The sequence below is a fragment of the Platalea leucorodia genome (genome assembly GCF_965183815.1).
Source record: "Platalea leucorodia genome assembly, chromosome: 5".
Taxonomy (NCBI): Eukaryota; Metazoa; Chordata; class Aves; order Pelecaniformes; family Threskiornithidae; genus Platalea; species Platalea leucorodia.
Window position 1 is genome coordinate 49,840,548 of NC_138827.1, and position 25,045 is coordinate 49,865,592.

The window sequence follows — 25,045 nt, forward strand, 5'->3', positions numbered from 1 at the left end:
CACTCAGCTGGGAATGACCAATTTCTCTGGAATGGCTGTATGAGAACTAAGGATAATTCAGTAACACTTTCAAATAATTATTTGGTTAATTAATGGTAAATTCTTGTGGAAATCCTATCAAAGTACTCGTCACCCCCACATTTAATATCCAGTGAGTTCATTATGATTCATGTTTTATTGCCATAAATACCAGAAGAATCCATAATGACTAGGCCATTATTTTCCAGGGCTGCCCTTACTGCTTTAGGCCATTTGGCTACTCCACCTTCAGTCATAAAAAGCTTGATGCTCAAAACTACCAGCATTTGTAGGCCACAACTTTCTGGCACCCCACCAAAACTTTGGTGACTTTTATGAACACGTTTGGCAGAGATATGTTTTTTTCTTTTCTTTCTCTTGCTTTTTCTAGTTAGGGGAATAATTGATGCTGACTGCACCAAGTCATAAGGAAGTCTTTCTTGCAGTGTCTGCTTTTTTATGTGTGGCCTTTAGTAGTTGTCAAAAATAGCAGAAAAGGTATCACTTCCATGCTTTGGAAAGCTGTTCTCCAGCCAGGTACTGGGCAGGGTTTGAAATTTTTACAGCCAAGTCTCTAAACAATGATTGACTTAGGGCTTTATTCATTAGCATTCAGATGAGTATAAAATAATTTAAAAAAAAAAAAAAAGTAATCTTGGTACTGGCATATTCAAGTAATAGTCAATAGCTGCCAGTTTACATTTTTGGGAGTGAAGTCCCTGTGTAAAAGGATGGCAGTTGGCCTGTTGGTGGGTTTTTCAGTCTGTCGCTTCTACCCTTTTATACAATCTTAAGCCTGCAAGATGATGCTTAGTGTTTAAAACGCTGTAACTGTTGAATCTGTTCTCTTCCTAATCTTAGACGAACTAGTTATGCACGGCTTCCAGTCAACTTTCTAATAGGCTGTATGCTTCCCAGTTGAGCGTGAGATTAACGGTTGCATTAAACCATGCTGGCTGTGCTTAGAAACAGCCACCTCCTCTTGATTTTTCTGAAGCATTTGATTCTTGGGATCATGAGTTGCCACTGTTCTGCATGAGAACTGAAAAAACTCAGGAGGTTCTGCTTTTTCTCCACCAAAGTGCTTCCACAGGAGAAGTGGGACAGTAAAACTTCCAGAGATCTGCCTGAAATTCTGTCCTTTCTGGGAAATTAAAATTAAATTAAACTTAAAATGCATATTAAATACTTAAAATACTTAAATACTGTGAGTTAAATGCTCTAAACCCTTCTCTGTTCCCTGTGTTGACAGTAGGACAAGGGAATTCAGGGAAAATGGGTCAGTTAATTGCAGAGCAAGAAGGAATTTAAATTCGACTCTTCTTTTTGAAACTATAGCTGTCTTTTCCTTTGTGTTATGAAATCTGCCTTATGCAACATACTTTGGGGGAATGATTTAAGTGCCAATCATTAAGAGCCAACTCATTAAGAGTTCATTCAGAGAAAATAAATAGATTTGAATTTTTGAATATTCTTCACATTTGAGGTTGAGTATCTAGATCTTTTTGATTATTTTTGGCGGTTTAGAGACCGAGGCAGTGCTGTCATTCAGTACTGATATCCAAGGTGTTCTTCAGGCATCAGAAGGGTTATTGTGACAGAGTGGACCTTTGAAAAAAGGGGAGAGAAAATGACGCAAAGAGTTTCTTCTCAAAAAAAGGCGGCCTTTGCTGCTACAGTAGGCTATTTTATTTGAAAATAAGCTACCAGTATTGCCAAATACCAGGAAATAAACTACTATTGCTACCAAATGTAAAGCATTATCTTAACTGATGCTTTATCTTAGCACAAATGAAGCTTTGCAAAAATAAGGAGAGGGGAAAAAAAATAAACATGAAGGACAGAGGTTAAATGGATACAAAGTAGCATCATTTTTGTGGATTGCCTGCCAGTTCATACCTACTGAAGGTCTGGTCCAAATTCACTCTGGTTTGTTTTTCCTGTTACTGTTCTGGGGAGCCAACTTTCCTCCCTTTTATACTGATTTGCCTTTTACTTCACATAGTCTTTCCTGCATTATCCAGCAAAGTGTAATTGTAATTGGAGTCTTAAACTTGAGTCTTGATGTTTGAGTCTTAAATGGAGGCATGGAAAGAAGTGTTAAGAGGAGTGTAAACAGCTTTTTTTTCCTAGCCCCCTGAAATTTGAGGGCATAATTTACTCTTTAAATTTTTAGATTTGCTTAGGAGAAGCCTTTAGCTGTATGTATGGCAAGTGTTTTTTCATGTAATTGTTGGATTTACAATGTCACTACAAGTGAATATGTAGGTAGGATGACCAGTCACAAGAAAAGCGCAAAAGATAATAAACACTTCATTTTGTTTGCTGAAAATGGAATGGGTATGCTTTAGCAACTATAGTACTGTCTGTGCTTTTATTTTAATAGCCAGAGTAGCTTTCAAAGTTGGGCATTATCCTTTCTCCAGCTGTTAAGTGTGTGGAAGGTTGTGATACGAGTCAGGTTTTTTTCAAACAGATAAGAATCCAGAACGATCTGAAAGGTCAGCTGTACTTTTAGCGGTGGCATGGGAAAGAATACCTCACTGTTGTATGGCAACTGCCAGAAGGGTTTCATGGGGTTTTTTGGTAATTCAGTTTTGAAAAAAGGCATGAATTTGTGTTCTCAGGATAAAGGCATCATATCCTCGCTGCTTAAAGGAAATTCCAGCTCCCAATGATGTATGCAGAAGAAAAATTTAACTGTATTGGTTGCTGTTTGAGGTCTTGATGTTTTGCCAAAGTGTTAAACAGATATGTTCTAACTTAAATAGAAGTGGGAGGTAGGATATTTCTGATCAGTTGTATAAGAACTGTGAATACATTCTGAGTTGGTGACCTTATTACATCCTGGTCTAACTAAGATAAACGTTCAGATGACTGGTTTATCCCATATATAGCCAGTATCCTGCTAATGTAGGGCTAGAGAATGCTCAGCACGGATTACAGCAGTGAGTCAGGATCCAACATGTGTGTGTGGTTCTTAACAAACACTTGCACATTTGTCTAAGTTGGTTTTATAGAACTTTTCAGTTAAATGCTTCACAGCCTACTCACATTAACTGCTCCAATTTTTCTTGAGAATCTTTTTCTCTTTGGTAAGTATTAATGTGAAAATATACTATTGTTGTCCTTGAAATGCACAAAACACGAAAGACACCTACAGGATAATATCATTGTTTAGACTAATAAAACAATCAGTGTGTGATTTACTTGAAAGGTGCCGAATTCCTCCTACAACACTTTTTAGTGGTAGTTCTTATTTTTCTCTCTGGCATTGGTGTGTTCTTTACTATTTCACTTGGAGACAAGCTTGTCGTTTCAACAGGAATATCTGCAGCTAATTTAGCATTATATTTGATATTTAATTTCCTAGTTGGAAACTGATGAAGGCTTTCTCTGGATGGCCTGTCATTAAGTGTTCCTTTCACAAAATATATTTCTTGCAAAGTGGGGTTAAGGAAATGTTTTGAGGTGCTGGGGAGAGAGGGAGTAGTTAGCGTTGCCTTTGTTCCCTCTTTGCACAAATACATTGTTCATTTGGATAGGCCAGGTGAGACCTTTCATTAATGTTGCATTTCTCATTTAAATTTTCCCTCTATTATGATTTTTGTGGTTTTTTTTCATTTTCCCCCTTTAAATGTTTACTATACTTAAAATACCAGGCTTCTATTAATATGGATTTTTTTTTTTCCTCCTTCTAGCAAATGAAAACTACAAGCAAGTAGCAATGTGTATTCTGTATCACATAAGCATGGATGATCGCTTTAAATCAATGTTTGCATACACTGACTGTATCCCACAGGTATGTGCTTTTATATTTGATGACGTGGTAAGACGCATCTTTCCCTGTGCACGTCTTTTCCTCCCTCATCGCAGAGCTCGCAGCGACACCCACAGGTGAAAGTGGGAACAACCACAATGCTGCCGAGTCGGTAGTGAACCACCTACCCAGCGGGCAGTCTGACTGTTCTCCCTGTCTTTTAATGGTCCCCAGAAAAAGGGTAGGTGACACATTCTCTGTCAGTGCTGCTAACACTTGAGCTGTGTCAATGAACTGGTAAAAATACAGGTGACCTGATGAATTTCTACAGAAGATCGGGAATGCTTGAAAGAGATTAAAGCTTGAGCACAGCAGGTCCTTAGGGAACCTCGTGGAAAGTATTTCCTTTACTGTTTTAGAAGGCATTCTCTTCTGATCCCATTGGGTATCAAAATTTCAATGTCTCCAGTGTTACAGAATATGAAATGGAAACCAGCCAAGCAGTGTTAAGTTGCTGCATGACAATTCCTTTTCCAACTGCAGGCACGCACAACAGGGGAGACTTGAAGACTGTGGAAGGCTTTTCACTGATCTTTCAGGCTACAGTTTGTTGCATAACTTTTGTCTCCAGTCATAGACTTTGATCCAAGCACAGACACAATATCATGGGTTTTGGGGATTTGTTTAGGGTTTTGTGTGTATGGGTTTTGTGTGTTTTGTTGTTTGTTGGTTTTTTTTTAACAAGTACCAAATCCTCTTTTACTGATCTTTTTCTCAGTCCTGATGAGGCTGGAGTTGAGAAAGCCTGTGTTGCATAAGTGCAAAAGCTCGCCGGTAGCTTTTTCAGAATTGCACCACGATATCTTCTTTCCTGCCAAACATGTTTTTAACATCAAATACATCCAGAATGGGAAGTTGCCATGGAAGGTTTTCAGAATGTTTCTGGTCATTATCTCATGACAAAAATGGTGATGTTTTTCCAAACACAGGAGGATTTTGGAGAATAGAGGGGAGAACTGGTGGGAATAACTAGTATGCGTTACAGAGTGGTCTCATGAACATCCTGCTGACAGCCTTTTTTGCCACAAGAAATAATTATATGTTGGCATTTGCATGATGTAAGGGACCTGCTTTGTTTTGAGCAATTACCGGCCAAAGCAGGATTCATGCACTGTGTTTCAGGGCTCGCTTATGACGCTTTCCGGGAATCTTGGCATGGCTCTTAGATCCCCAGTGCCAAATGTAAAGGGCTGTGGAAACTTCAGTGATATCATACTCTGAGCTTTGGTGAACATCATTGTTCTGATAGGCAGTGACTGCTCGAAGTAGTACTTACAGAGCTGTATCAAAAGACAAATGGAAACAAGTCTGCTGCCTTCATTGGACTTCGGCTGTAACTACAAAATTCAAAGGATACTTATGGCTATTGATGCTTCAGTGGTTGATGTAATTATTCACAGATCACATCTGCTGACTCTTCAGAAAGGACAAGCTGGACAGTCAGAGCTGAACTTTTATTAATGAGTGTTCAAAATCAGGACAGTTATTAAGGAAGACAGAGGTAGCAAAAAACATAGGGAAGTGGATAAGGCATCAGGAGAAGAAAATGACCTTTTTAAAAGGACTCCCTGCCATCTGATTCTACCCTGGAAAAACAAATTCTGTTTTCAGTAGTAGTACGAGCCTTTCTGTGGGTTTGTTTCCTTTTGAGGAAAGGTGTACATCTAAACTGGCAAATACTCAATAATGAATGTTTAGCTGTTGTAGAAAGTGATTGGAAAATCCATCCCCTGTTGTCATTTTGAGCAGGCGAAGTGCTTGACAAGGGCTTGCGCGTGCTGTCCCAGGTAGACATCCTTGTGGATTGTAGGAGTTAGTGGGTGCTATTCTAGTAACAGTTAAAAGTGAGTATTAACAGTTCATTCTTGTTTAGACCTCAGCAATGCGTGTTTTGTTTAAATAGGTGCAAATGCCATCCAGATGCTTATAAAAGCCTTTATTGGTAATAACCTGGCCAATCAAAGGGCATGGTTAGGCAGTGATGTCATGGTGATATTTAATATTTTACCGCAGAGCGGTGTGCAAGGTTCTCCGCAGCTACCCACATGTTTTCCACCACGGTTGTCCTGTTTGGCCCCTCTTTGATCTATAAGCTTCTTTTCAGCTTAATGCTGGTAAACGTCCTCTTTTGACAGCACCCTTTGCTCCTGTCCGCCATTATCTGCTGAAGTTCAGAAACCAGAGCATCACTTCAAACAGCAGAGTTAGGGAGTAGCCGGTCAGGAGAGATTCCTGAGGCATGCAGTTCTGGCATAATCATTCAAAGATGTTTGAGCTGGGCTTGGGGAGGGGGTTGGACAGAGGTGTATGTGAACAGAGAGCTGTGGGGGTTGGCCTCTGGTCACTGGTAAATAAGTGAAGGCAGGTGCCAGAGAGTCTAGACACAGTGATTTCAGTCCTGGTCTGTGGTATCTGATACTCAATATGGGACTTGTCTGATTGAACACTACTGCCTCTTCATTGCACATGCTGCAGTCTTTTTACTGCCTTCCTGTTAAATCAGTAAAAGATGACAATGGACATAGTAAAAGCAGAACAAATTTAATTTTAATATTTCCTATTTGGCAGCAATTACTCTTCCTTTTGAAGTGGCACAAGAAGCAATCAAATTAAATGAAGACATAATGGGAAACATGGAGCTCGTACGAAACTATTATTTTAAAATTTGAACAGCTTTAATTGAAACTGGATATAGTTTTTCTTTTTATAGAGAAGTAGTTCAGTAATTAACAGTGTAATCCCATCTTGTTAAACATGTAATTTCCACAGATTTTGTATTGTGTAAGTAATGAGAATGTTTCCCTTCAAATTATTTGAAGGGTTTTAAAAATCTGTTTTTAAAGGTTTTGTAACAGAAGAGTTGCAGGGGGTGATTTTTGACTGCTCATGTTCTACTTGTTAAGTGGCAGCTTTCTTCTCTGGTTAATTCACTCTTACGTGACTGTCAGGCTTACGGATTTAATAAACTAGGGATTTTATAAGTTCCTAAAACAACCTAGGGAAACCTGAGTCTGCCTTTTTAAGAAAGGGAGGAAGAAATCAGTGATAGCTTTTAAATTAGTACATGAAAGTCCAAGAAAAGAGAGATGAATAACTATGTTGTAACCTAAATATGTTTGTGGGTTTTTTGGTTTGGGGTTTTTTTTTTGTTTGTTTGTTCTGTTTTGGGTTTTTTTGCGTCCATTTGGAATGACATCCAAACCTGGTAATAGGTAAACGTACAGAATTGCTGTATTAAAATACTTTGGAGTGAAATTCCTACAGTTCTATTGTTCCTTCCCCGCCCACCCCCCCCAATGGATTGTTTACCCACTTGCTCTAGTGTTAAATGCATTACAAACTGTCTTTCCACCAGGGGGCAAGCACATAAATATTTAATCATTAGTTGTTGCTTTCTTCTCCCCTCACTCCTTTTTGACACAAACTGAGCTATGTTTGCTTTTGGGTTTGTTTTTTGTTTTGTTTTTGTTTTTGTTTTTTTTTATCTTATGTCCTGCTTATCTTTAGGTTCAGTTGCTTCTACTTCCAGTAATCTCAGTCTTGTCATCACACTGCTTTGCATTATAGTCTTAATGTATCTTATGAACTGAGCAGGTTTCAGGAGCAAATAGGGTGATGTCCTGCAGCCCCTCAATGAGGAAGCCATGCAACTTGTCTGCCATGGTTAGAAACAGAGAAAAAGAAACGGATGTATTTGAGTCATGTTCGTATATTCAATATGCCATTTCAAAAAATGTTCATATTGAACAAAACAAGACTAGATAGATTGCCTGTGATACAATGGACAATACAGGTGCTAGGTGTATAAAATGATGGCAATCCATAGGTTATTTGCTTAAGGAATCATCTCGGAATTCACTGACACTGAACAGTTGGAATAGCATTATAGGTGATTGTCTACTTATGTTAACCCACGTTGTTCTGTCCCGTTACCAAAAGCATAGGACTAGTACTGAAAAGTCTTTGGTATATGGCAGTGTTCAGCTCTGGCAAGGGAAGCTGCAAAGATAAAGTGCATTGTTGCAGATACACCACAGCTAATTTACCTATCAACAGAGTAATCTCAAAGCAAAATAGTAGAATTATTCTGCAATTAAGTCTCTGTTTACAGAGTCATAATTCTATTAAACAAGAAGGTATTAATCCAACTTTCTGTGGAACTAAGTTGTTTTTTTCTATATTAAATCTACGTAAACTTCCAAAACAAATTTATCCATTCACAAGTTTAAAAAACAGGAAAAAAAAAAAATTCAGTAGTAGCAATACTAATCCAAGTTACTTTAAGGCAATGAGCGACTGCCGTGTTTTGCACTTTATGAACATTGTTATCCCTAAATAGTGGAACCATACATCTTGTGCCCTTGACCTTTATAATTTTACTGTGCCTGTAGAAATGCTGAATATTAATTAAAAAAAAAGCTACCGTAGTTGACATCATAACATTGTTCTTCTAATGTTTTGGAAAGATTAATGATTTAAGTGTGTTTGTGTTTCTTGGCAGTTAATGAAGATGCTTTTTGGATGTCCTGATGAACGAGTTGACCTGGAACTTATTTCTTTCTGTATTAACCTTGCTGCTAACAAAAGAAATGTACAACTTATCTGTGAAGGTAAGCATACTGAAATTTTACTGTTTTCTTGCAAATGGCAACACTTTATATATAATTTTTTATATACTTACATATATGAATTATGTATATTTGAGTTATTTTTTTTAAAATACATATACATATATAAATAAAATGCACCTGTTTGGGTAATGTTTGCAAGCAAATGGCCTATCCTCCCCAAAATTGGTCTTGGTGGCAGGAATGATACTGAGTAGCCACACATGCCCACATCTCTCATATGTGCATGTAGTTCTGTAAAACACACTGATGACATTACTCTGGGAAACTATGGCTGTATGGAGAGATCAAGATGTTCTACCTGGTGCCTAAAATCCATCTTCCGCTAATCAGTGTTTCACCTACCAGTACCAAATTAATAGCACAGTAATGTTATTTAGTTGCGTCTTTCCATTAATTTTTTTTTTGAAATTGAGCATCTTTGGGTTTCTAGTATTTTGTTAGGTGGTATAGATGGGTTCTACGTTTCATTCAGTAGCTCTCTAGATTGGTTTTCAAGTTTCATTATTTTCATACTAGCAGTTTTAAGTGGAACATTATTATTTAGTAGCTCTAATTTGCACTTGTGCTCAAAATTTTCACTGTGAACTACTGTAATAAATTGCTAGACTTTAAGAGGGACAATTGCAATCAACAGATCTATGGTCAGCCATTCCACTTTAAAATTGCCTGCATAGCTCTGTAGAAGGGGGAGCAGAGAGATCCAATTTTATATTAAAGGTAGAAATTAAATATAAGCTAGTAGCACTTATTAGATAGGCAAGGTGATCTTTTGGAAACATAATGGTAACAATGGGACTTGCCCTGTGCAATCAGGTACTTCAAATCTGTGTATGTCTGTTATGTGTATTTTCAACAAGGCTCAGTGCCGGGTCCTGCACTTGGGTCACAACAACCCCATGCAACGCTACAGGCTGGGGGAGGAGTGGCTGGAGAGCTGCCTGGCGGAAAAGGACCTGGGGGTGTTGGTTGACAGCCAGCTGAACATGAGCCAGCAGTGTGCTCAGGTGGCCAAGAAGGCCAATGGCATCCTGGCTTGTCAGGAATAGTGTGGCCAGCAGGACCAGGGAGGTGATAGTGCCCCTGTACTCGGCACCGGTGAGGCCGCACCTCGAGTCCTGTGTTCAGTTTTGGGCCCCTCACCACAAGAAGGACATGGAGGTGCTGGAGCGTGTCCAAAGAAGGGCAACGAAGCTGGTGAAGGGTCTAGAGCACAAGTCTTATGAGGAGCGGCTGAGGGAGCTGGGGTTGTTTAGCCTGGAGAAGAGGAGGCTGAGGGGAGACCTTATTGCTCTCTCCAACTACCTGAAAGGAGGTTGTAGCGAGGTGGGGGTCGGTCTCTTCTCCCTAGTAACAAGCGATAGGACGAGAGGGAACGGCCTCAGGCTGCACCAGGGGAAGTTTAGGTTGGATATTAGGAAAAACTTCTTCACTGAAAGGTTTGTCAGGCGTTGGAACAGTCTGCCCAGGGAAGTGGTTGAGTCTCCATCCCTGGAGGTATTTAAAAGAAGGGTAGACGTGGTGCTTGAGGACATGGTTTAGTGGTGGACTTGGCAGTGATAGGTTAACGGTTGGACTTGATGATCTTAAGGGTCTTTTCCAACCTTAACGATTCTATGATTCTATTCCCATGTAATCGTCTACATGACTGGTAAATAATCTTGTAAAACCATAACAATGCATTTATTCCATGGAGTGGGGAGAGAAGTCCCTGAGCTAGTAGCAACAGCTGTGCTGCACCTCTGCTAACTGCACTGATGATAGGATAATGGTTCAGATCTAGAACATTTCTTGGTCTGAATAAATAGCTAAGCACACCTGAAGCATTTAGTTACTTATCTGACTTTAAGTGTCCCAACAGTACATATGGTCATAATAGTTGTTTTGGAGAACCTATAGAATTTATACAGAGCAGGTCTTGTCTTTTCAACTTAAACTTGGAAGAAGAAATAGTTCCTGTCTGGATTCTTCGCTTTTTCCTTTTAAACTTTTAAAAGTTAAAGGTGTGGATGTGGTTTTTTGTGTGTGGTGGTGTTTTTTTGATGGTGGCGTTTTTTTGATGAGTACTTCCCTCATTTTTTTTATTTGGAGGATTTCCAAGGTGTGTTTTTCTTTTCAGGAAATGGTTTGAAAATGTTAATGAAGCGGGCCTTGAAATTCAAGGACCCATTGTTAATGAAGATGATCAGGAATATTTCACAGCATGATGGGCCAACTAAAAGCCTGTTTATTGTAAGTACTATCTATTACCTAATGCGGTCTTTGATTCTTCCTACTGGAAAAGACCGGCTTTGGAGAGCTGCTGTGTTTTGTCTTTACAGGGTGTCCAGTTTAAGTTTCCTTGGCTGTCATGGGTTGATTTATGTTTTGTTTTATAAGGCTATCTCAGTTGGTAGATCAGGGTTTGGATCCCTCATTACAGGGAAAACAGATCTTAAGCTGTACCCAATAAGTCTCTGTTCCAAAACAAACAAACAAAACCAAGCAAACAAACAAAAAAAAAACAACTGCTGAGGTGCACATCGTTACAATTAAGTTATCCTAAATCTCTGCTTTTAGAGCTAGAGGGCAAAATAAAGGTTTATTTTTTTTGTTTTCACTGTGCCAAGTGGTTTGTATAAGTAGATATTCTAAAATTTTGAATACTTAATATTTAGTTAACAATGTAAAGCTGCCCTTTCAAAAGAAGGGGGGAAACAAAACATCCTAACTGTGGAAATTCTAAATGTACTGTTAAAATGAAGATTGAATATCAAATTGTCTTAGAGCAGTATGGAATTAGTAAGTAGAATCCATGACTCTCCTGTTAATGTCCCCTGAAAACCTTGTAGTTATTTCTCAGTCTTTAGGAAGAGGACTCCATTAGTGTCACTAATGCAGTATGGCGTTCGCTATCTTCTTTCCCGTATTTTCTAACAGCTTTCTCAAACTGTGTGTGTAGTAGCTACTTCTGGAACATCTGAACAAATGATCTACGTCTCTTGAAAGTGAAAGGATGGAGAGGAGGAATGCCAAAATGTTTTCTTGGATCATTCTTCAACTGCAATTGAAACTGCCTTATTTAGCCCTCATTTCAGGAGAAAAGTCTCCTTAATGTTCTTTTGAGAACTAGTTTTGATTTGACCAAGTTGTGAGTTCTTCAGAACCCCAGATTATTCACCTGTAATGTTTGTTGCTGTGTTTTCTTTAGGATTATGTTGGTGATTTAGCAGCTCAAATATCAAATGATGAAGAGGAGGAATTTGTGATTGAATGCCTGGGAACACTTGCAAACTTGACTTTACCAGATCTGGACTGGGAACTTGTGCTGAAAGAGTACAAACTGGTTCCATACCTCAAGGATAAATTAAAACCAGGTCTGTACGAAGTTTGGTTACTCTTTCAAAGTAGAGTCTCTTGAAGAATACTTCTTTCAGGGTAGAGTCTGTTTACCTTTATAATTTGTAATTGTTTGGGGAAACATAACACTGAACAACAGAATCGTATCTACAGCTAAATATACAACTGCCACAAGATTAAGAATTTCAAAGAGGTAATACTTTCTGCCTTCTGACTTACCAGGTTCTGCAGAAGATGACCTCGTTTTAGAAGTGGTGATAATGATTGGAACAGTTTCTATGGATGACTCTTGCGCTGCTTTGCTGGCTAAATCTGGAATCATTCCTGCACTCATTGAGCTTCTAAATGGTATATTGCCATGTTTGACTTTAGGTCTTGTTTTTCAGAGAAGTTTAGTTGCCGTAGCTGTGCTGTAACTGAATGCACCGTTCATTTTCTCTTGCAAGGCGGGGTAGGTATTTTGTATGTGAAAGGAGGGGCGGTTACTCCGTTACTGGTACAGAGATACTGACTAGTGGTTGAACAGATTGGATTTTTCCCACACCTCCACAACTCGTGCTGCAATCTGTGGTCTTTCTGCTTGACTGGAGCAGGGAGAAGGTACTCATTTTGTGTTGTCAGGAGATGAAATCTCACGCATACCACTGAACTGTCTAGCTGGCATGTAAGAGCTGGGCTTTCTCTAAGCATCAAGAGCTTCTAGTTGTGAGATCTGAAATTGTGTGTGGTTTTTTTTTGCAGCTCAGCAGGAAGATGATGAGTTTGTCTGCCAGATCATCTATGTATTTTATCAGATGGTTTTCCACCAAGCCACCAGAGATGTCATTATCAAGGAAACCCGTATCTTTTTAAAGATTAAACATCTAGAATTACAGCACTTAATTTGCCATCACTGATGTTTGATCTATATTTCTCTTGCATAAACCTCCTGATCTCAGAGGTTTCTTTGTAAATGGTTTATTTCAGCTGAAGAAAAAATCCAAGCAGCGTAGGCATGTAGAGATTAATAGTAGAGATTAAAAGTTAGTTTGCTTTGAAACAGGGAGAGGAGTAGGAGGGGGATCACTGGACCAGATGACCCATTAGTTCCTATCCAATCTGAATTACTGTATGAATTTGTTTGCAAATCATAGTCAAAATCATAGTCCGTAGAAAAACTTACATAGAGCATAGACTTCTTGCATTGCACCATTATGCATACATGTTGCATAGTCTGCAGTTACGTGCATTAAAATACTTCAATAGCGTTCTTTCTTACATCAGTCTAGACAACATAAATAATGCCTGCTCTGTATTTTTCATCCACCTAATTTTTCTTTTGAATTTTATATTTGGCCTAAGTCTCCCAACTTCTTCCCACTATGGAGACTTTGATTTCTGTTCCTGGCTTTCCTTTTTCTCCTTTTTTTGCCTGTCTGTTGATGACTGAATCTGTTCTTCAGTTTCCTTGTGTCACAGGTCTATTTAATTTTTTTGTATGGTACTTATAACTCTTCTTCAGTCTTTACTACTTATTCTTTCAGTCGCTGCTGATGTTGAGCTTATTCAGATCATCTGAAAACTATGGAAAGAGACACTAGCTGTCTTTGTGGGCCTTAACTGAATGCTAAATTTTATTGAAACATATAGAATAGGTTCAATGTGGCCCTTATAATCACTAATCTTCTATCCCTGCTTTGCTAACAATACAAGGACTACTTCTTAATGTCCTTTTTCCTTTGAGCTCTGTGGAATATCTGAGAAACCATTTGGGGGTGTTGTTTTTTGTCTCGTTTGGACTCCTAGGTGGTTAGCTTTCAAAAAAAAATTTTGTGTCTCTCTGTCTGTAATGATAAAGCATCAACATTTGAGCAATTCTTTTCTCAGTCAAATTGAATGAGACTAGTATTAATGCTATCATTTGCACAATAGATTATCTTCAATATTTTTGAGACACGTACATTGGAAACCTTTTTTTTAAACAACAAAACTCCCTAAAGATTATGAAAGTAACAGTCTCAAAAGATTAAACCATTCCACAGAATCTATGCCTTTCGGACTAACAGGTTAAGTGCATGGATTTCCTGTAGCAGATCAGAATGTGTTTTCTTTCTAAGGGGCATGTAATTTTTCTTCAGCAATTTTGAAGAATATTTGGGTGTCTTAAAATGTGATTTAAAAAAAAAAAAAAAAAGTGGTTGGGGGAAGGCTGCTGGACTTCACATGTTTTGGAAAATTCCTGACTAGGTTTCTTAATGAAATTTGCAGTTGGAAGATCACAGGGCTGTGAAAAAAAAATAGCTTTTATCCTTAACAGTTTCTTTCCAGAGGCTCCAGCATATCTTATAGACCTGATGCATGATAAAAATGCTGAGATTCGCAAGGTTTGTGACAACACTCTGGATATTATAGCGGTAGGTCTGATTTTTTTTATCATCTGTCCTTCAAGAACTTCTTTACATGAGATAATTCTAAAATAACTAAGTAGCAAGAACTTGCAAACTGGGAATATTTTTCATGTGCAACTTTCTAATCACATAGGTAAAAGGTGAATTTTCATGGGACAATGACAATAATTAACCTAGGCTGTGTACCAAACTTCCAAAAAGTGCATATAGACTTTGAAAATTCATACCAGTTAGCTTTACGCTACAGACACTTTTAAAGAGTGCTTTTATACTTAAATAAATTAATCACATTACATAAGTATGTTAAGCTTTCATTATTTCTTAATTTTCCAAACAAATGGCTCTTGTTACCCAGCAGCTTTTATTCAGCTTTTCTACATCGCCTGATGCCAATATTTTTGTCAAAAAGAAAATGTGGGTGGCAATCCTAAAATTGGTTATTTTCTGCTGGGGAAACAGTCGGCATAATATTGAACTTTTTAATATAGTCTTCAACTCTTGGACAAGTTTCCTTTAGCTACATGACTTGGTTTGTCCAACTATCCATTGATCACAATAAACTTTTGGAACAGTTGTTTTATATTAAAATGCTAACTTGGAAAAATGAAAGAATACTAAATTATGAAGTGCTATTGCTTTATCAGCTCATATATTAAGTATAATCTGTTTCTGGGGATCCTTGACCCGAGAAGCATTAATATTTTCTTTGGTGTTCTTCATTGAAGTAAAGACATTGTGAAACTGATTCCAATTATAAGTTGCATTTCATTGTTAAAATTCGTCCTGGCCTGTTTAATTGGATTGACTTCTATTGACAAAAAGAAATTTCAGCATTTCATAGTGTCTTAGGATTGTACAGACTGTACATCTATTTGGATGTAGAGTAGCTATTATGAAATTAAATCTTATAGCCAAAGAGAACTTAACTATGAGTCAAGAGTAGCGTCTTTGACTACTTTAATGCTTTTCCTATCATCTACTTAGTTTCTTCTTTAGTTGAATTACACATATTGCAGCTTGTTCTCTGAAAGGTTTAATATAGCATAAGACCTAACTTACACTGCACAATACTATAGTCTTATTTTTTCTTTTTCTGTTATACTCATTAGTAATACCTTCTGATTCAATTTTCATCTAAAAAAAGTAATGAAATGACATAACATTTTTCTATGTTGGAATTCCTTTTTATCTGGCTCTGGCTTTGCTTCATGGAGGTATGGAGTGAAAATCGTGCTCCATGTCAAGAGTTGCCGTTGCTGTTTATTAAGGGCAAGATTTCAACTAAGATGAATTTGCACTTAGTACTTACTTATGATGGGCATTATGTTCAGCTTACCAAGATCAATTATTTCCAGGGACATCTCCAGTGGAAACAGTAGAAAGAATTTTTTTTTTTTTTTTTTCAGTCTTCTGGGTGAGACCAGACAATCCGGGTGCTTCCAACACTTGTGTTATCTTGAGGCCAGTGCAATTTCCAAGTGTCTCAGGTGTTGATTTGTTCATATGGGGGAGCTTTACAATGTGCTACGTAGTAGTATCTAGTTACTGAAAAATTATGTTAGTAGTAGTATTAAACAACATTTATATTATAGAATCTAGAAGAATAAATACATTAAGACCTAGCTTCATATTCAATATTAACATCTGAGTAAAATGTATTTGGCTTTTTTTTTCCTTCCTAAGAAGAGGTAATCTTTATGCTAGCTGTGAGTAAATGAGGAGTGCTATGATAATGGATGGGAACGGCTTCTCAACTTGCAAGAAGCACTGGACAGGATTTCTAGGGCCTTGAGGAAGAATAAAGAGAGGAAATGATGTGGTCCTGCTGTTATTGGGGGTAGGGGAGAAGATATCAAGCACATACTGAGAGTAGTTTGTGTGGTGGTAAATTATTTTTTTCTTTGGTTGTGGAGCAGTGCCACGCTTGGAATGTTGTGCACTGGTAAGTTAGGAGAGTTCCCTTACTGAGAAGGTCTTTTTAGCTTTATTATCTAGCTGTTGGATTATAAGTTGCATAAACCATAACTAACACTACGCCCCTGTGGGGAACGGGAAGCACAATATGCCCTCTTTTCTGAAAGACAGAGAGAAGCACTAATTGATTGCTTTCTTGGCAATGTTGTAAGCTGGTTGCACATTGTCTCCCATTACCAAAAATCACAGGCAAAAAAAGCAACACATTCTAGATGGTGATGGGAGAAAATACAAAACGGTCAGTTATCAGAGTCTCAGATCTTGATAGGTGTTTTGCTATTCAGCTCAGAGGATGTGGTAAAGCAGCCTGTAAGCACTGAGATGTTTGATTGTGTGGCAGTTTTACACAATCAATGCCTTCTGAGGTGTCTGAACAGACAGTCTCTAAGATTGGTGAAACTTCTTATCTGTGCTAAATCCACATCAAGAAAAACTTAAGTTTTCAGTCTTGTTGTTCCATACATGCTGACAGGATTAGTTCCTCTGATGATGGAAATCAGAAACTAGATGTTGGAGAAAAGAGATTTGAGAGTAATTTCTTCTCAGGGAGACAAATGCTTCTTTCACTCATCAATAAGCTCTATAAAGTGTGATTGAAATAACACTGAAGAAAATCAGATGCCTTATAAGCCTTAGGGGAGATATGCTTTCTGTAGTAAAGTAATTGTCACAGAAATTATGGAAATGTTACACTAGTGATGATTTGTTTAATATAGCTTGGCTGGACTCTGCCATTGATGAACTGAAACAGATGTGCTGCTTTAGCATAGTATGTACTGGGGAGTCTCAGCTTTGCACTGGTAGATGCGAGATATGCCTTTTGTCGAAAAGAAAGTCTGCGTTGGTAGTTTAGGAATGCTTCAGTCTCGTGTCGTGTGCCAAGTCTTGACACCAAGCAGCTAGTTTAGTGTACTCGTACACCTAAAGCAGGACAGGTCGCATGGCTCAGCTGAAGGCCTAGACTCAACAGCTGGTGTGGGAGTCTCAAGCAAATGAAGTTCCCTTTTCCTCTGACTCAGAAGCCTGGACACCTGCAACTCAAAGCTTGTGGAAAGAAATGTCAGCTTACTCAAGATGGTTTTACTCTGTTCACCTGGGACAATATTACCAAGAGCTGAGGGGGTTATTTATCTCTCAAGGTTTCTCACCCTTTTTCTGTTACTAGCTCAGTCTTATGGCAGTTGAATGATTTTCCTCATTTATTCAAAGGATATTTAATTAACCATAACCAGATCCTTGGACTGTGTAGGCTGAGCCTTCCCCCTCCCCCATTTCCTCCCATTTTCCTATTCAGTGTTTTTACAGCTTTGAATCCAGGCCCGCTGTACCATCTTGTTTCCCTTATGATCAAGAGTGGATTATTGTGCTTCCTGCAGAAGCAAAACGGTCTTCGAGATAGCTACAGTATTGTCTATGTGATTTAGGAAGGGCCTCATGCCTAAGGTGTTTTTCCAGCTCTTGTTCTATGCCCCAAGTATTTGTAATGAATGCCAAACGTTTGCCTTATATGGAAAGCTGTGTTAACGAACGGCTTGCATCTTTCCCTGTTAGCGAAGTGCCCTGACACAAATCCTCCATGTTGGGAATGCTGGAATTTCATGTAAGAAGCAGGAATGTGCTGTGAACCTTCAGTGCTCTGGGATTTGGGGCCAGCTGTGGAAGATATTGGCCAGCTCTCTTAGAATCAAGGAAGAGCAGACCACAGGGATTTGGTGGGGGCTTTATTTGAATAGGCAGCATACTCTGAAAACAGATAACCTTTGACTCCAGCTTGGTGTCCTCTTTCCATGAAGAGTGCTGTAGTCATTCCAGGAGAAAAGGTTCTCGCTTCACTTGTCAAGACTCCCCCTTTCTGTGGTGTCTCTTGCTCCCCTGTTATCCTCTAACAGTTGTGAATACAGAGAGGTGGGCAGAAGAGCAGCTAGGGTGTGGGGCTGCAGGCTGAACTGTTGACGTGTGTTTTCACTGATCAACTTCTGCATTGTTAAATTTGCAATCAGTCTGCTTTGGTGCTGGTAGCTTTTTGTGGCAAAGAGCATGCATCCAGCAGGAAAGGCCCTGCCTGGACTAGAAGAATAACCACACTGCAGGCAGCATTAGACAGGGCAGGCGTGTCCTGATTGGTTTTGTCTTCACATAAACCTGTCTTGGACAGATTTCCTTCTAGCATTGGTGCTTGCTCTTTGGAGCTGTAAGACTCGGAAGGTGAGCCAAACCACTGGTCTCTGTTACTTTCCTAACAGCTTGCTAATGAGATACCTTACATTCCTCCAAAGGTGGGGGAAGTTTCTTTCTTTAGCTATTGACCATATAGGAACCCTGTGGATAGTGTATATTTTATGTAGGCACCTAAATTTAGGGGTCATGAATGTTTATTTTCTCTGCCTTGCCATTAGTTTCATATCACAGGTTTCTACTAGCTTCCCATCAGAATATATTTAGTGATGAACCTGATCGCGAAGAAGTAACTGTGGGTTGCACAGGTGTAAGTGGTAGAAAGATTTTTTTTTTTTTTTTTTTGGCCTGTGAATGAATTGCCCTCTGGTGGTACTTACCCTAAGGTAGGTGTCATAGACACCTGTAGGTGACCCATAACATCTGTTTCTCTCCTTGGTTTATAGAGGCACATAGTTCAAATGACATGCCTAACTTTTGGATAGTTAGACAAGATAAATGTTTCCTTTCTTAATAAATGGTTAATTTAACCTTTCATGTAAACTGTGTGTTTTAGGGATGGTTAAATAGTGAAGAATGTAACGTATCACCAACTACAGCCTTGAACATAATGAGCATTCTACTTACTGTATAGCAGTTTTAGTTTAGTATGAGGAATCACATCAAATGAACCCTATTACAGACCCAATTAAAGGGCAACCACATTAAAGTGAAAAGGAAAATCTGTTTTTCATCAGCTGTGAGAGAACACAAAGCAGATCTGTGTAGCTCTATGTTATCCTATAGTGTGTTAATCAGATACAAGGTGTGACGGAAGCCAGTGACAAAGGGGACCCCTGATAGGGAACAGACACGCTCCGATAATAGGCCAGTTAACGCTTCATAATATTTCAATGGTTCAGTAGTAAACAAAGTTGGAAGTAGAACTTCAAAAAGGATGGCACATTCCTCGCAGAGTCAAACCATACATCTTCTATGACACTTTTGGATTTATGGAAACCGAATGTTAAAAACAGTGATGTCAGGGAGCTCCAAAGAGAATAAAATCAACCTTCAGGATTCCTCCTTTTATGTTTCTGAACATGCAATACTGGGGGTGCGGGGGGAGGGAGGAGCAGGGGGTTGGGGAATAGGCACATTCTGTCCACCTTCTCGTTCCCCCACCCACCGCTTTTCTAGTAGCCTAACGTTTAAAAGAAACTGGAGGCACAAAGCTGCACTTGTATTTCCATGATGTTTAGTTTTCTGGTTTCATTTTTGCAGGAATTCCTTAGTAAAGAAGGTGTGCTTCATGTGTTTAAAAACCAAAACACCCACACAAAATTAAAAAAAAAAAGGTTTTTAATAGCTCAAAATATAATTACTGGAAGACTTGCTGTGTTTTAGGGAATTGTTTTTCTCTAAACTTCTTTAATTTGGTTTCTTTGTGCCTTTTGGCTGTAGTTCTGCATTTACAGCTTTTCTTCCATTCTGATGTTATTCCATTAATCATTTACCCAGTGGTGTTTCTGCACATCTCTGTGGAAAATCTACAGATATATTCCTGATCTAGCAGTACTTAAATGAACTTTTTTGTGCTGAGGTTATGTAAATTGTTCTAGATTATTGCAAATCATCCTTTTCTAGGATTGCTGCCAGAATGAAACTCTTGACAAAACTGATCATTGATCTGATTCTGGTTCTTGTTGCTCATTCATATGGAAATGCGAGATACAAATGTAACAAAGTAGCCAAACTGCTGGAACCGGTAACTTGTGATTTTTAGGTAATGTGCAGACGCGCTCAATCTTGCAGCTGCTAATTTGCCATTCAGTTGCTAATCCTGTTTTGCAAAGTTTAGGTGAATGATTGAGGTAAAATACCTGGGAGTTTTAAGCCTCTTAATATAGGATGGGAAATGTAGAATGCATAGGAATATTCTGCCCTGTTGGCATTGTCTAAAGAAAAAATCAATTAGGATCTGAGAAATGTTATCTGATTTTTTTTTCTTAGAAGGATATAAGAAGTTTATGTCTGTTTCTGACAGATGTTCAGCATGTTCAGACAGTGGTGTGGAGTGGAACAGCGATGTCGAGCAAGTGGGATTCATTGGGCTTGTAACTTTGGGAAGATTAAAATGTTTTTGAAGTGCGTTTATGGTAAATGTGAATTAGGTAATTTAGCTGCTGGCCTTTCTGCTTTTGAGAACTTCTAAAGGTAAACAAGGTAATGTAAAAGGGATTTAGCTTTCCCACAGATTAGTCTAATTTGCTGTTTGTTAAATTTGTTTATTTTCCCCCACTTCTTTGCAATCACAATTTCTGGGAATAGTTTTCTTAAGACTACAGTATGATTTCTGGCAGTTACAAGGTGTTTCTCTAAAGCTTTTAAGTAATTCACAGCTGCTGGAGGCTGACATAATAGATAGCCCACAGTTTAGCTCTGGCAGATGCAGTGAAGGAGACGTTTCCAAGATGCTGGTCAGATGTCATCACTGAAAGTCATGCCCTTTCATTTTTTTTTATGGGTCATTTTATAAATTTCAGAATCTCAGTGATGAGCTTGCTTTTTCCAGGGAAGCTCTTGTTTTGCACTGTTGTTTCTAGTCTTTTAATCGAGAGTGGAAGCAAGGGAAAAGATCAAGAGGCAGAAATAGCATGAGATGTTCTTTTTCCAAACAGTATGAGGCATAGGTGTGTGTTTGTTGTTTTTTGGTGGCTTGGGTCTTTCGTTTTGTTTTTTCTTTCTTCCTCCCTAAGGTTGCTGCATTGCTGTATGGCTGACAGAAACCTGGAATTTTGCTTGAGGCCACTAGGCACTGAGAATACCTATAGATCCCACAGGTGATACCTGCTCTGCATATGGAAGTTATGCAGGAGACAAGGTTTAGAACAGGACTGCTTGTGTGCCAGGATGGTGCAGAGGGGAATTAGAAAGGTCTAGTAATTAGTGTTGATCAGAGGTGGAATTGGAGAAATTTAGAATAATGCCACAGACTGATCAGAGCCCCAAATCTGCAGGTACTTGCATGGATATCCCATCAAAAGGGAGTTTACATTCTGCTTTAAGTCAAGAGAAACAAACTTGCCGTTTCTCCAAGTAAAACAAAGTTTAAAACCCCACTGCCATAGAATAAGGGTTTGTGGTTGTACAGTGCGACACGATTCCCCATGAAATCTTGGATGCTCTAGATACTCATTAGAGAAGCCTCTGCCAGAATGACGGGGCCAGCTGATTTTTGTGTTATCAACTGGTCAGAAGGGTGGAAAAGGCACAGGGTAGAGAGTGTGTTACCTCTGTCAGGTTAATAGCAGTGAAGACAAGGTAGGTTGAATATTAAGTCAGTTTAAAAGCTCAAGTTCAGTCTATAGGGGTTTCAGAAATTTAACTTGAGCTACTAAGCCAACTTACTCTGTCTTCACTGCTATTTTTTGACCTCCAGTTACAGGCAGATCTACTTCTGCTTGTCTAGCTGGAGCTGTTTAAGAAATTACGACTTCTGCAGCTAAGGCATTGTCACTAATTGTGTGAACACTCTTCATCCCCTTCAGGGCTAAGTAAAACAGATTTTAAAAACCTTAAACTAATCCAGCTAGATCTCCAAGGGAAGTCTGTCTAGATCATGTGTTAACCAACGTGACAGTTAAGAAATTATATTCAATTTTTCTCTCCTTTGTAGTTAGGTTAGAAGACAGTGAAGCAGGACCTGTTTCACAAGTATATTTCTTCCCACAAGTAGAAACACTTTGGTTATGAATGTTATTCTTCATAGTCCTTTGATTAAAAACATACTAACCATGGTGCATTATTTGTGAATCTTCCCAAATTGATAACATCTGAAGATTTCATATGTTGATGAATTTCCTATAGTTAGGTGTGCCCTATCTTTCCAGTGATATTGAGAAACTGAGCATTATGCATAGGTCTGTTTCCCCTGTGGTAACCAACTGCCCCCATAGTCTGGTCTGTTTAGAAGAGCCTTCTAAACAGCTGATTGCAGTGACCATAGGCTATGTCACTTCCTTCTGATGCTCCTTTATATTGAATATCACATCGCTTGAGTACAATTAGGCTGTAATCCAGATCGGAATTTCATGCCTACATTTTGTTTCTATAGTGACCAGAACCTATATCCTGTTTTCCTCAGCTTTCTGGAGAAGTTCCTCTCAGGTTTTAGTTTTGTATCTCGGATTCCCATATCCTCTTTATTACAAATGTTGTGTACCATTTTTGTGGGTATTCAATATTAAACATAGAAAGCCATTATAAAATTTGACAAGAAGTTGAAAATTAAATGCTGTCTTATTGGAGCTCATGAAACAAAATAGAGAGTTATTGGTTTTATCACAACCTTTTTTGTTGCATTTTCTAGTAACTAGTTGTCCTAGTGAATGCTCATCTAAAGAGGATGTACAGGGTATTTAGCCAGTGTTAGTAATTAATTACTTAAATCCTCCTGAAAATCGGCAGTAATTGGCTCTTCTTGATAAATGAAATGAGGAGACTGTGATGATGGAACTTCCCTGCTCAAAGCAGGATTTTTTTCTGGATGGTGTAAAGTTACAAACCATGAAGGGAAGATTGTACTGCTGCATGAAACAGAATAATGCCTGGTGCTTGCAAAATCCTTCCCTTGTTTGCTCAAAGTACTCTGCAATCTGAATAGAGGATTTAAGCCACTGAGCTCCAAAACGTGCATCTTTCACTGACATTAAATTCCTCTGCCATTTCCTGTTAAACCAAACAGCTTTGTCTATACTTAGTCCTAAAATATTGTGTGGTGATTTTTAACAGGAATATGATGAGGAATGGGCTAAAAAAATCCAGAGCGAGAAATTTCGATGGCACAATTCTCAGTGGCTGGAGATGGTGGAGAGTCGGCAGATGGATGACAGTGAGCAGTATTTGTATGGTGATGATCGTATTGAGCCCTACATCCATGAAGGGGATATTCTGGAAAGACCTGACCTCTACTACAATGCAGGTAAGGCAGCATGTATTAGTATTCAGGACTGGGATTGCTACCTCTGTGTCTGGAATGGGAGCTTGACTTAGGGCTGTAGAGAGAATCCGCTGACTCAAACCAGTGGGACAGTTACCCTTTTGTGTCACTGGGAGCAGCACTGATGCATGCTAGCCAGGGCTGGGCTTGTCCTTGTTAGGATGTTAATGACAGATTGAGTACTGTATATCCATGACATTATGAAGTGTTACAGGTCTTCAGAAATATGAGTAGACCTATCTCAAAGAGCTAACGGACCATGACGACTGATTTGAATAAAGGTGGCCCAGCCTTGTTCTTCACACCTATTTCTTGTGTCCATAGCTTGTTTGCTTTGCAAACACAAACCTTTTCTCATCCCTGTTAAGTTCACAGCTATGGGATTTGATGCTGAATTTTGTTCTGCTTTATGTGTTAGTTCTGTAATGGAATTTTTATTGCAGATCTTGATGAAAGACTTCAGTTGAGCCACATGAAACTTGTAGGTTCTTTAGCAGAGGCAATCATTCCATGACTTTCAGCTAATCTGTTTGTATGATTTTTGCTGTTGTATATCTAGGGAAGCATATGAATCTCTTCTCTAAATACCTTTTTTTTTTTTTTTTTGTTCTTCATATGAAAAAGTTTTATTACTTGACAGTTTAAAGAAGTTAGTTTAAAAAAAAAACAACAACAACAAAATTATTCTTTAGAAGAGTCATGTTCTTATTTGAGATTAACCCTAATACATTTTTCTAAAGAAAAAAGACATTTCTCATCATTTTGCTTGATCTTATTAGTAATGCACAACGGCACAGTTCTGGGGGATCTCAAGTGGAATCTGCTCTGTCCCTCTCCTTCCATACAGATTTTGTAGTTACTAAGAAAATAGAAGCTGCCATACTGGATTAAGACACTTGGTATATCTAGTCCAATATTGCCAGCAGTTTCGGAGGAAGGTTCAGAAAACTCTGCAGGAGACAATCATGAAATAATTTGTCCACCAGATAAATGTCTTCATAACTTTTCATAACTAGGAGTTGGCTTATGCTCTCAAACTTGTGGCTTTATATCCTTTTCAAACTCCTGGATGACTGTGTGCGCATGGATATTTTTTTTTTATAATTGCTGGGTTTGAGTCTGTGGTTTTATTTTTTCCACGTAAGTGTCCAGTCCTTTGCTATAAAGCATGAGTCACAAAACTATGACTCTGGATAAATTTGCAGGAGTAGTAATAAGAAAAACAAACGCACTAAAACCCATAAGCTTTACTTGTAGTTGCTGTGAGAAAATAGTTGTGCAAGATCTCAGTAGCATTTCAAAAATTATTCTCAAAGGATATCAGAAATTAAGGATTCTTTCTTCTACTTTTGGTTACATATGTTAGCCATAGCAACTTGCCTTTCTAGTGGTATGTTTTTCTCTTTTGAGTCCTGTAGCTTTATCTTGCTCTACTAGACCTACAAGGTTAGCAGTGTGAGCCGTGTGTTGTACGGTACCACGGTCTTTTATTACATCAGGTCTCTTTTGGGCTTCCTAAGTTAAAGATGTGCCAGCATGCCTGTTGTAGTCTCCCCTTTACAGGTCTTAATAATAAACCTTTGCTTACTTTGTAGGGCCATTTCTTTTCCCAATAGTGTGAGATAGAGATGGAGTGGCACCAGTAACAATGAATTTCCTGGCTTCTAATCATTTATGTTACAGGCTTAATGTTATTTGAACAAAGATTTTTGTGTTGGAATTG

The 25,045-nt window shown here is 38.6% G+C and overlaps 1 protein-coding gene across 1 annotated transcript in view; it reads left to right on the forward strand.

The window, feature by feature from the left end:
- Positions 1–25,045, forward strand: part of KIFAP3 (kinesin associated protein 3) — a 73,180-nt gene that overhangs the window by 25,645 nt on the left and 22,490 nt on the right. Inside the window, exons 11-18 of the mRNA XM_082312208.1 lie at positions 3,720–3,820; positions 8,340–8,448; positions 10,586–10,698; positions 11,657–11,822; positions 12,028–12,153; positions 12,547–12,645; positions 14,113–14,198; positions 23,115–23,304. Of these exons, the coding sequence (XP_082168334.1) occupies positions 3,720–3,820; positions 8,340–8,448; positions 10,586–10,698; positions 11,657–11,822; positions 12,028–12,153; positions 12,547–12,645; positions 14,113–14,198; positions 23,115–23,304 (990 nt within the window). The remainder of the gene's footprint in view (positions 1–3,719; positions 3,821–8,339; positions 8,449–10,585; positions 10,699–11,656; positions 11,823–12,027; positions 12,154–12,546; positions 12,646–14,112; positions 14,199–23,114; positions 23,305–25,045) is intronic.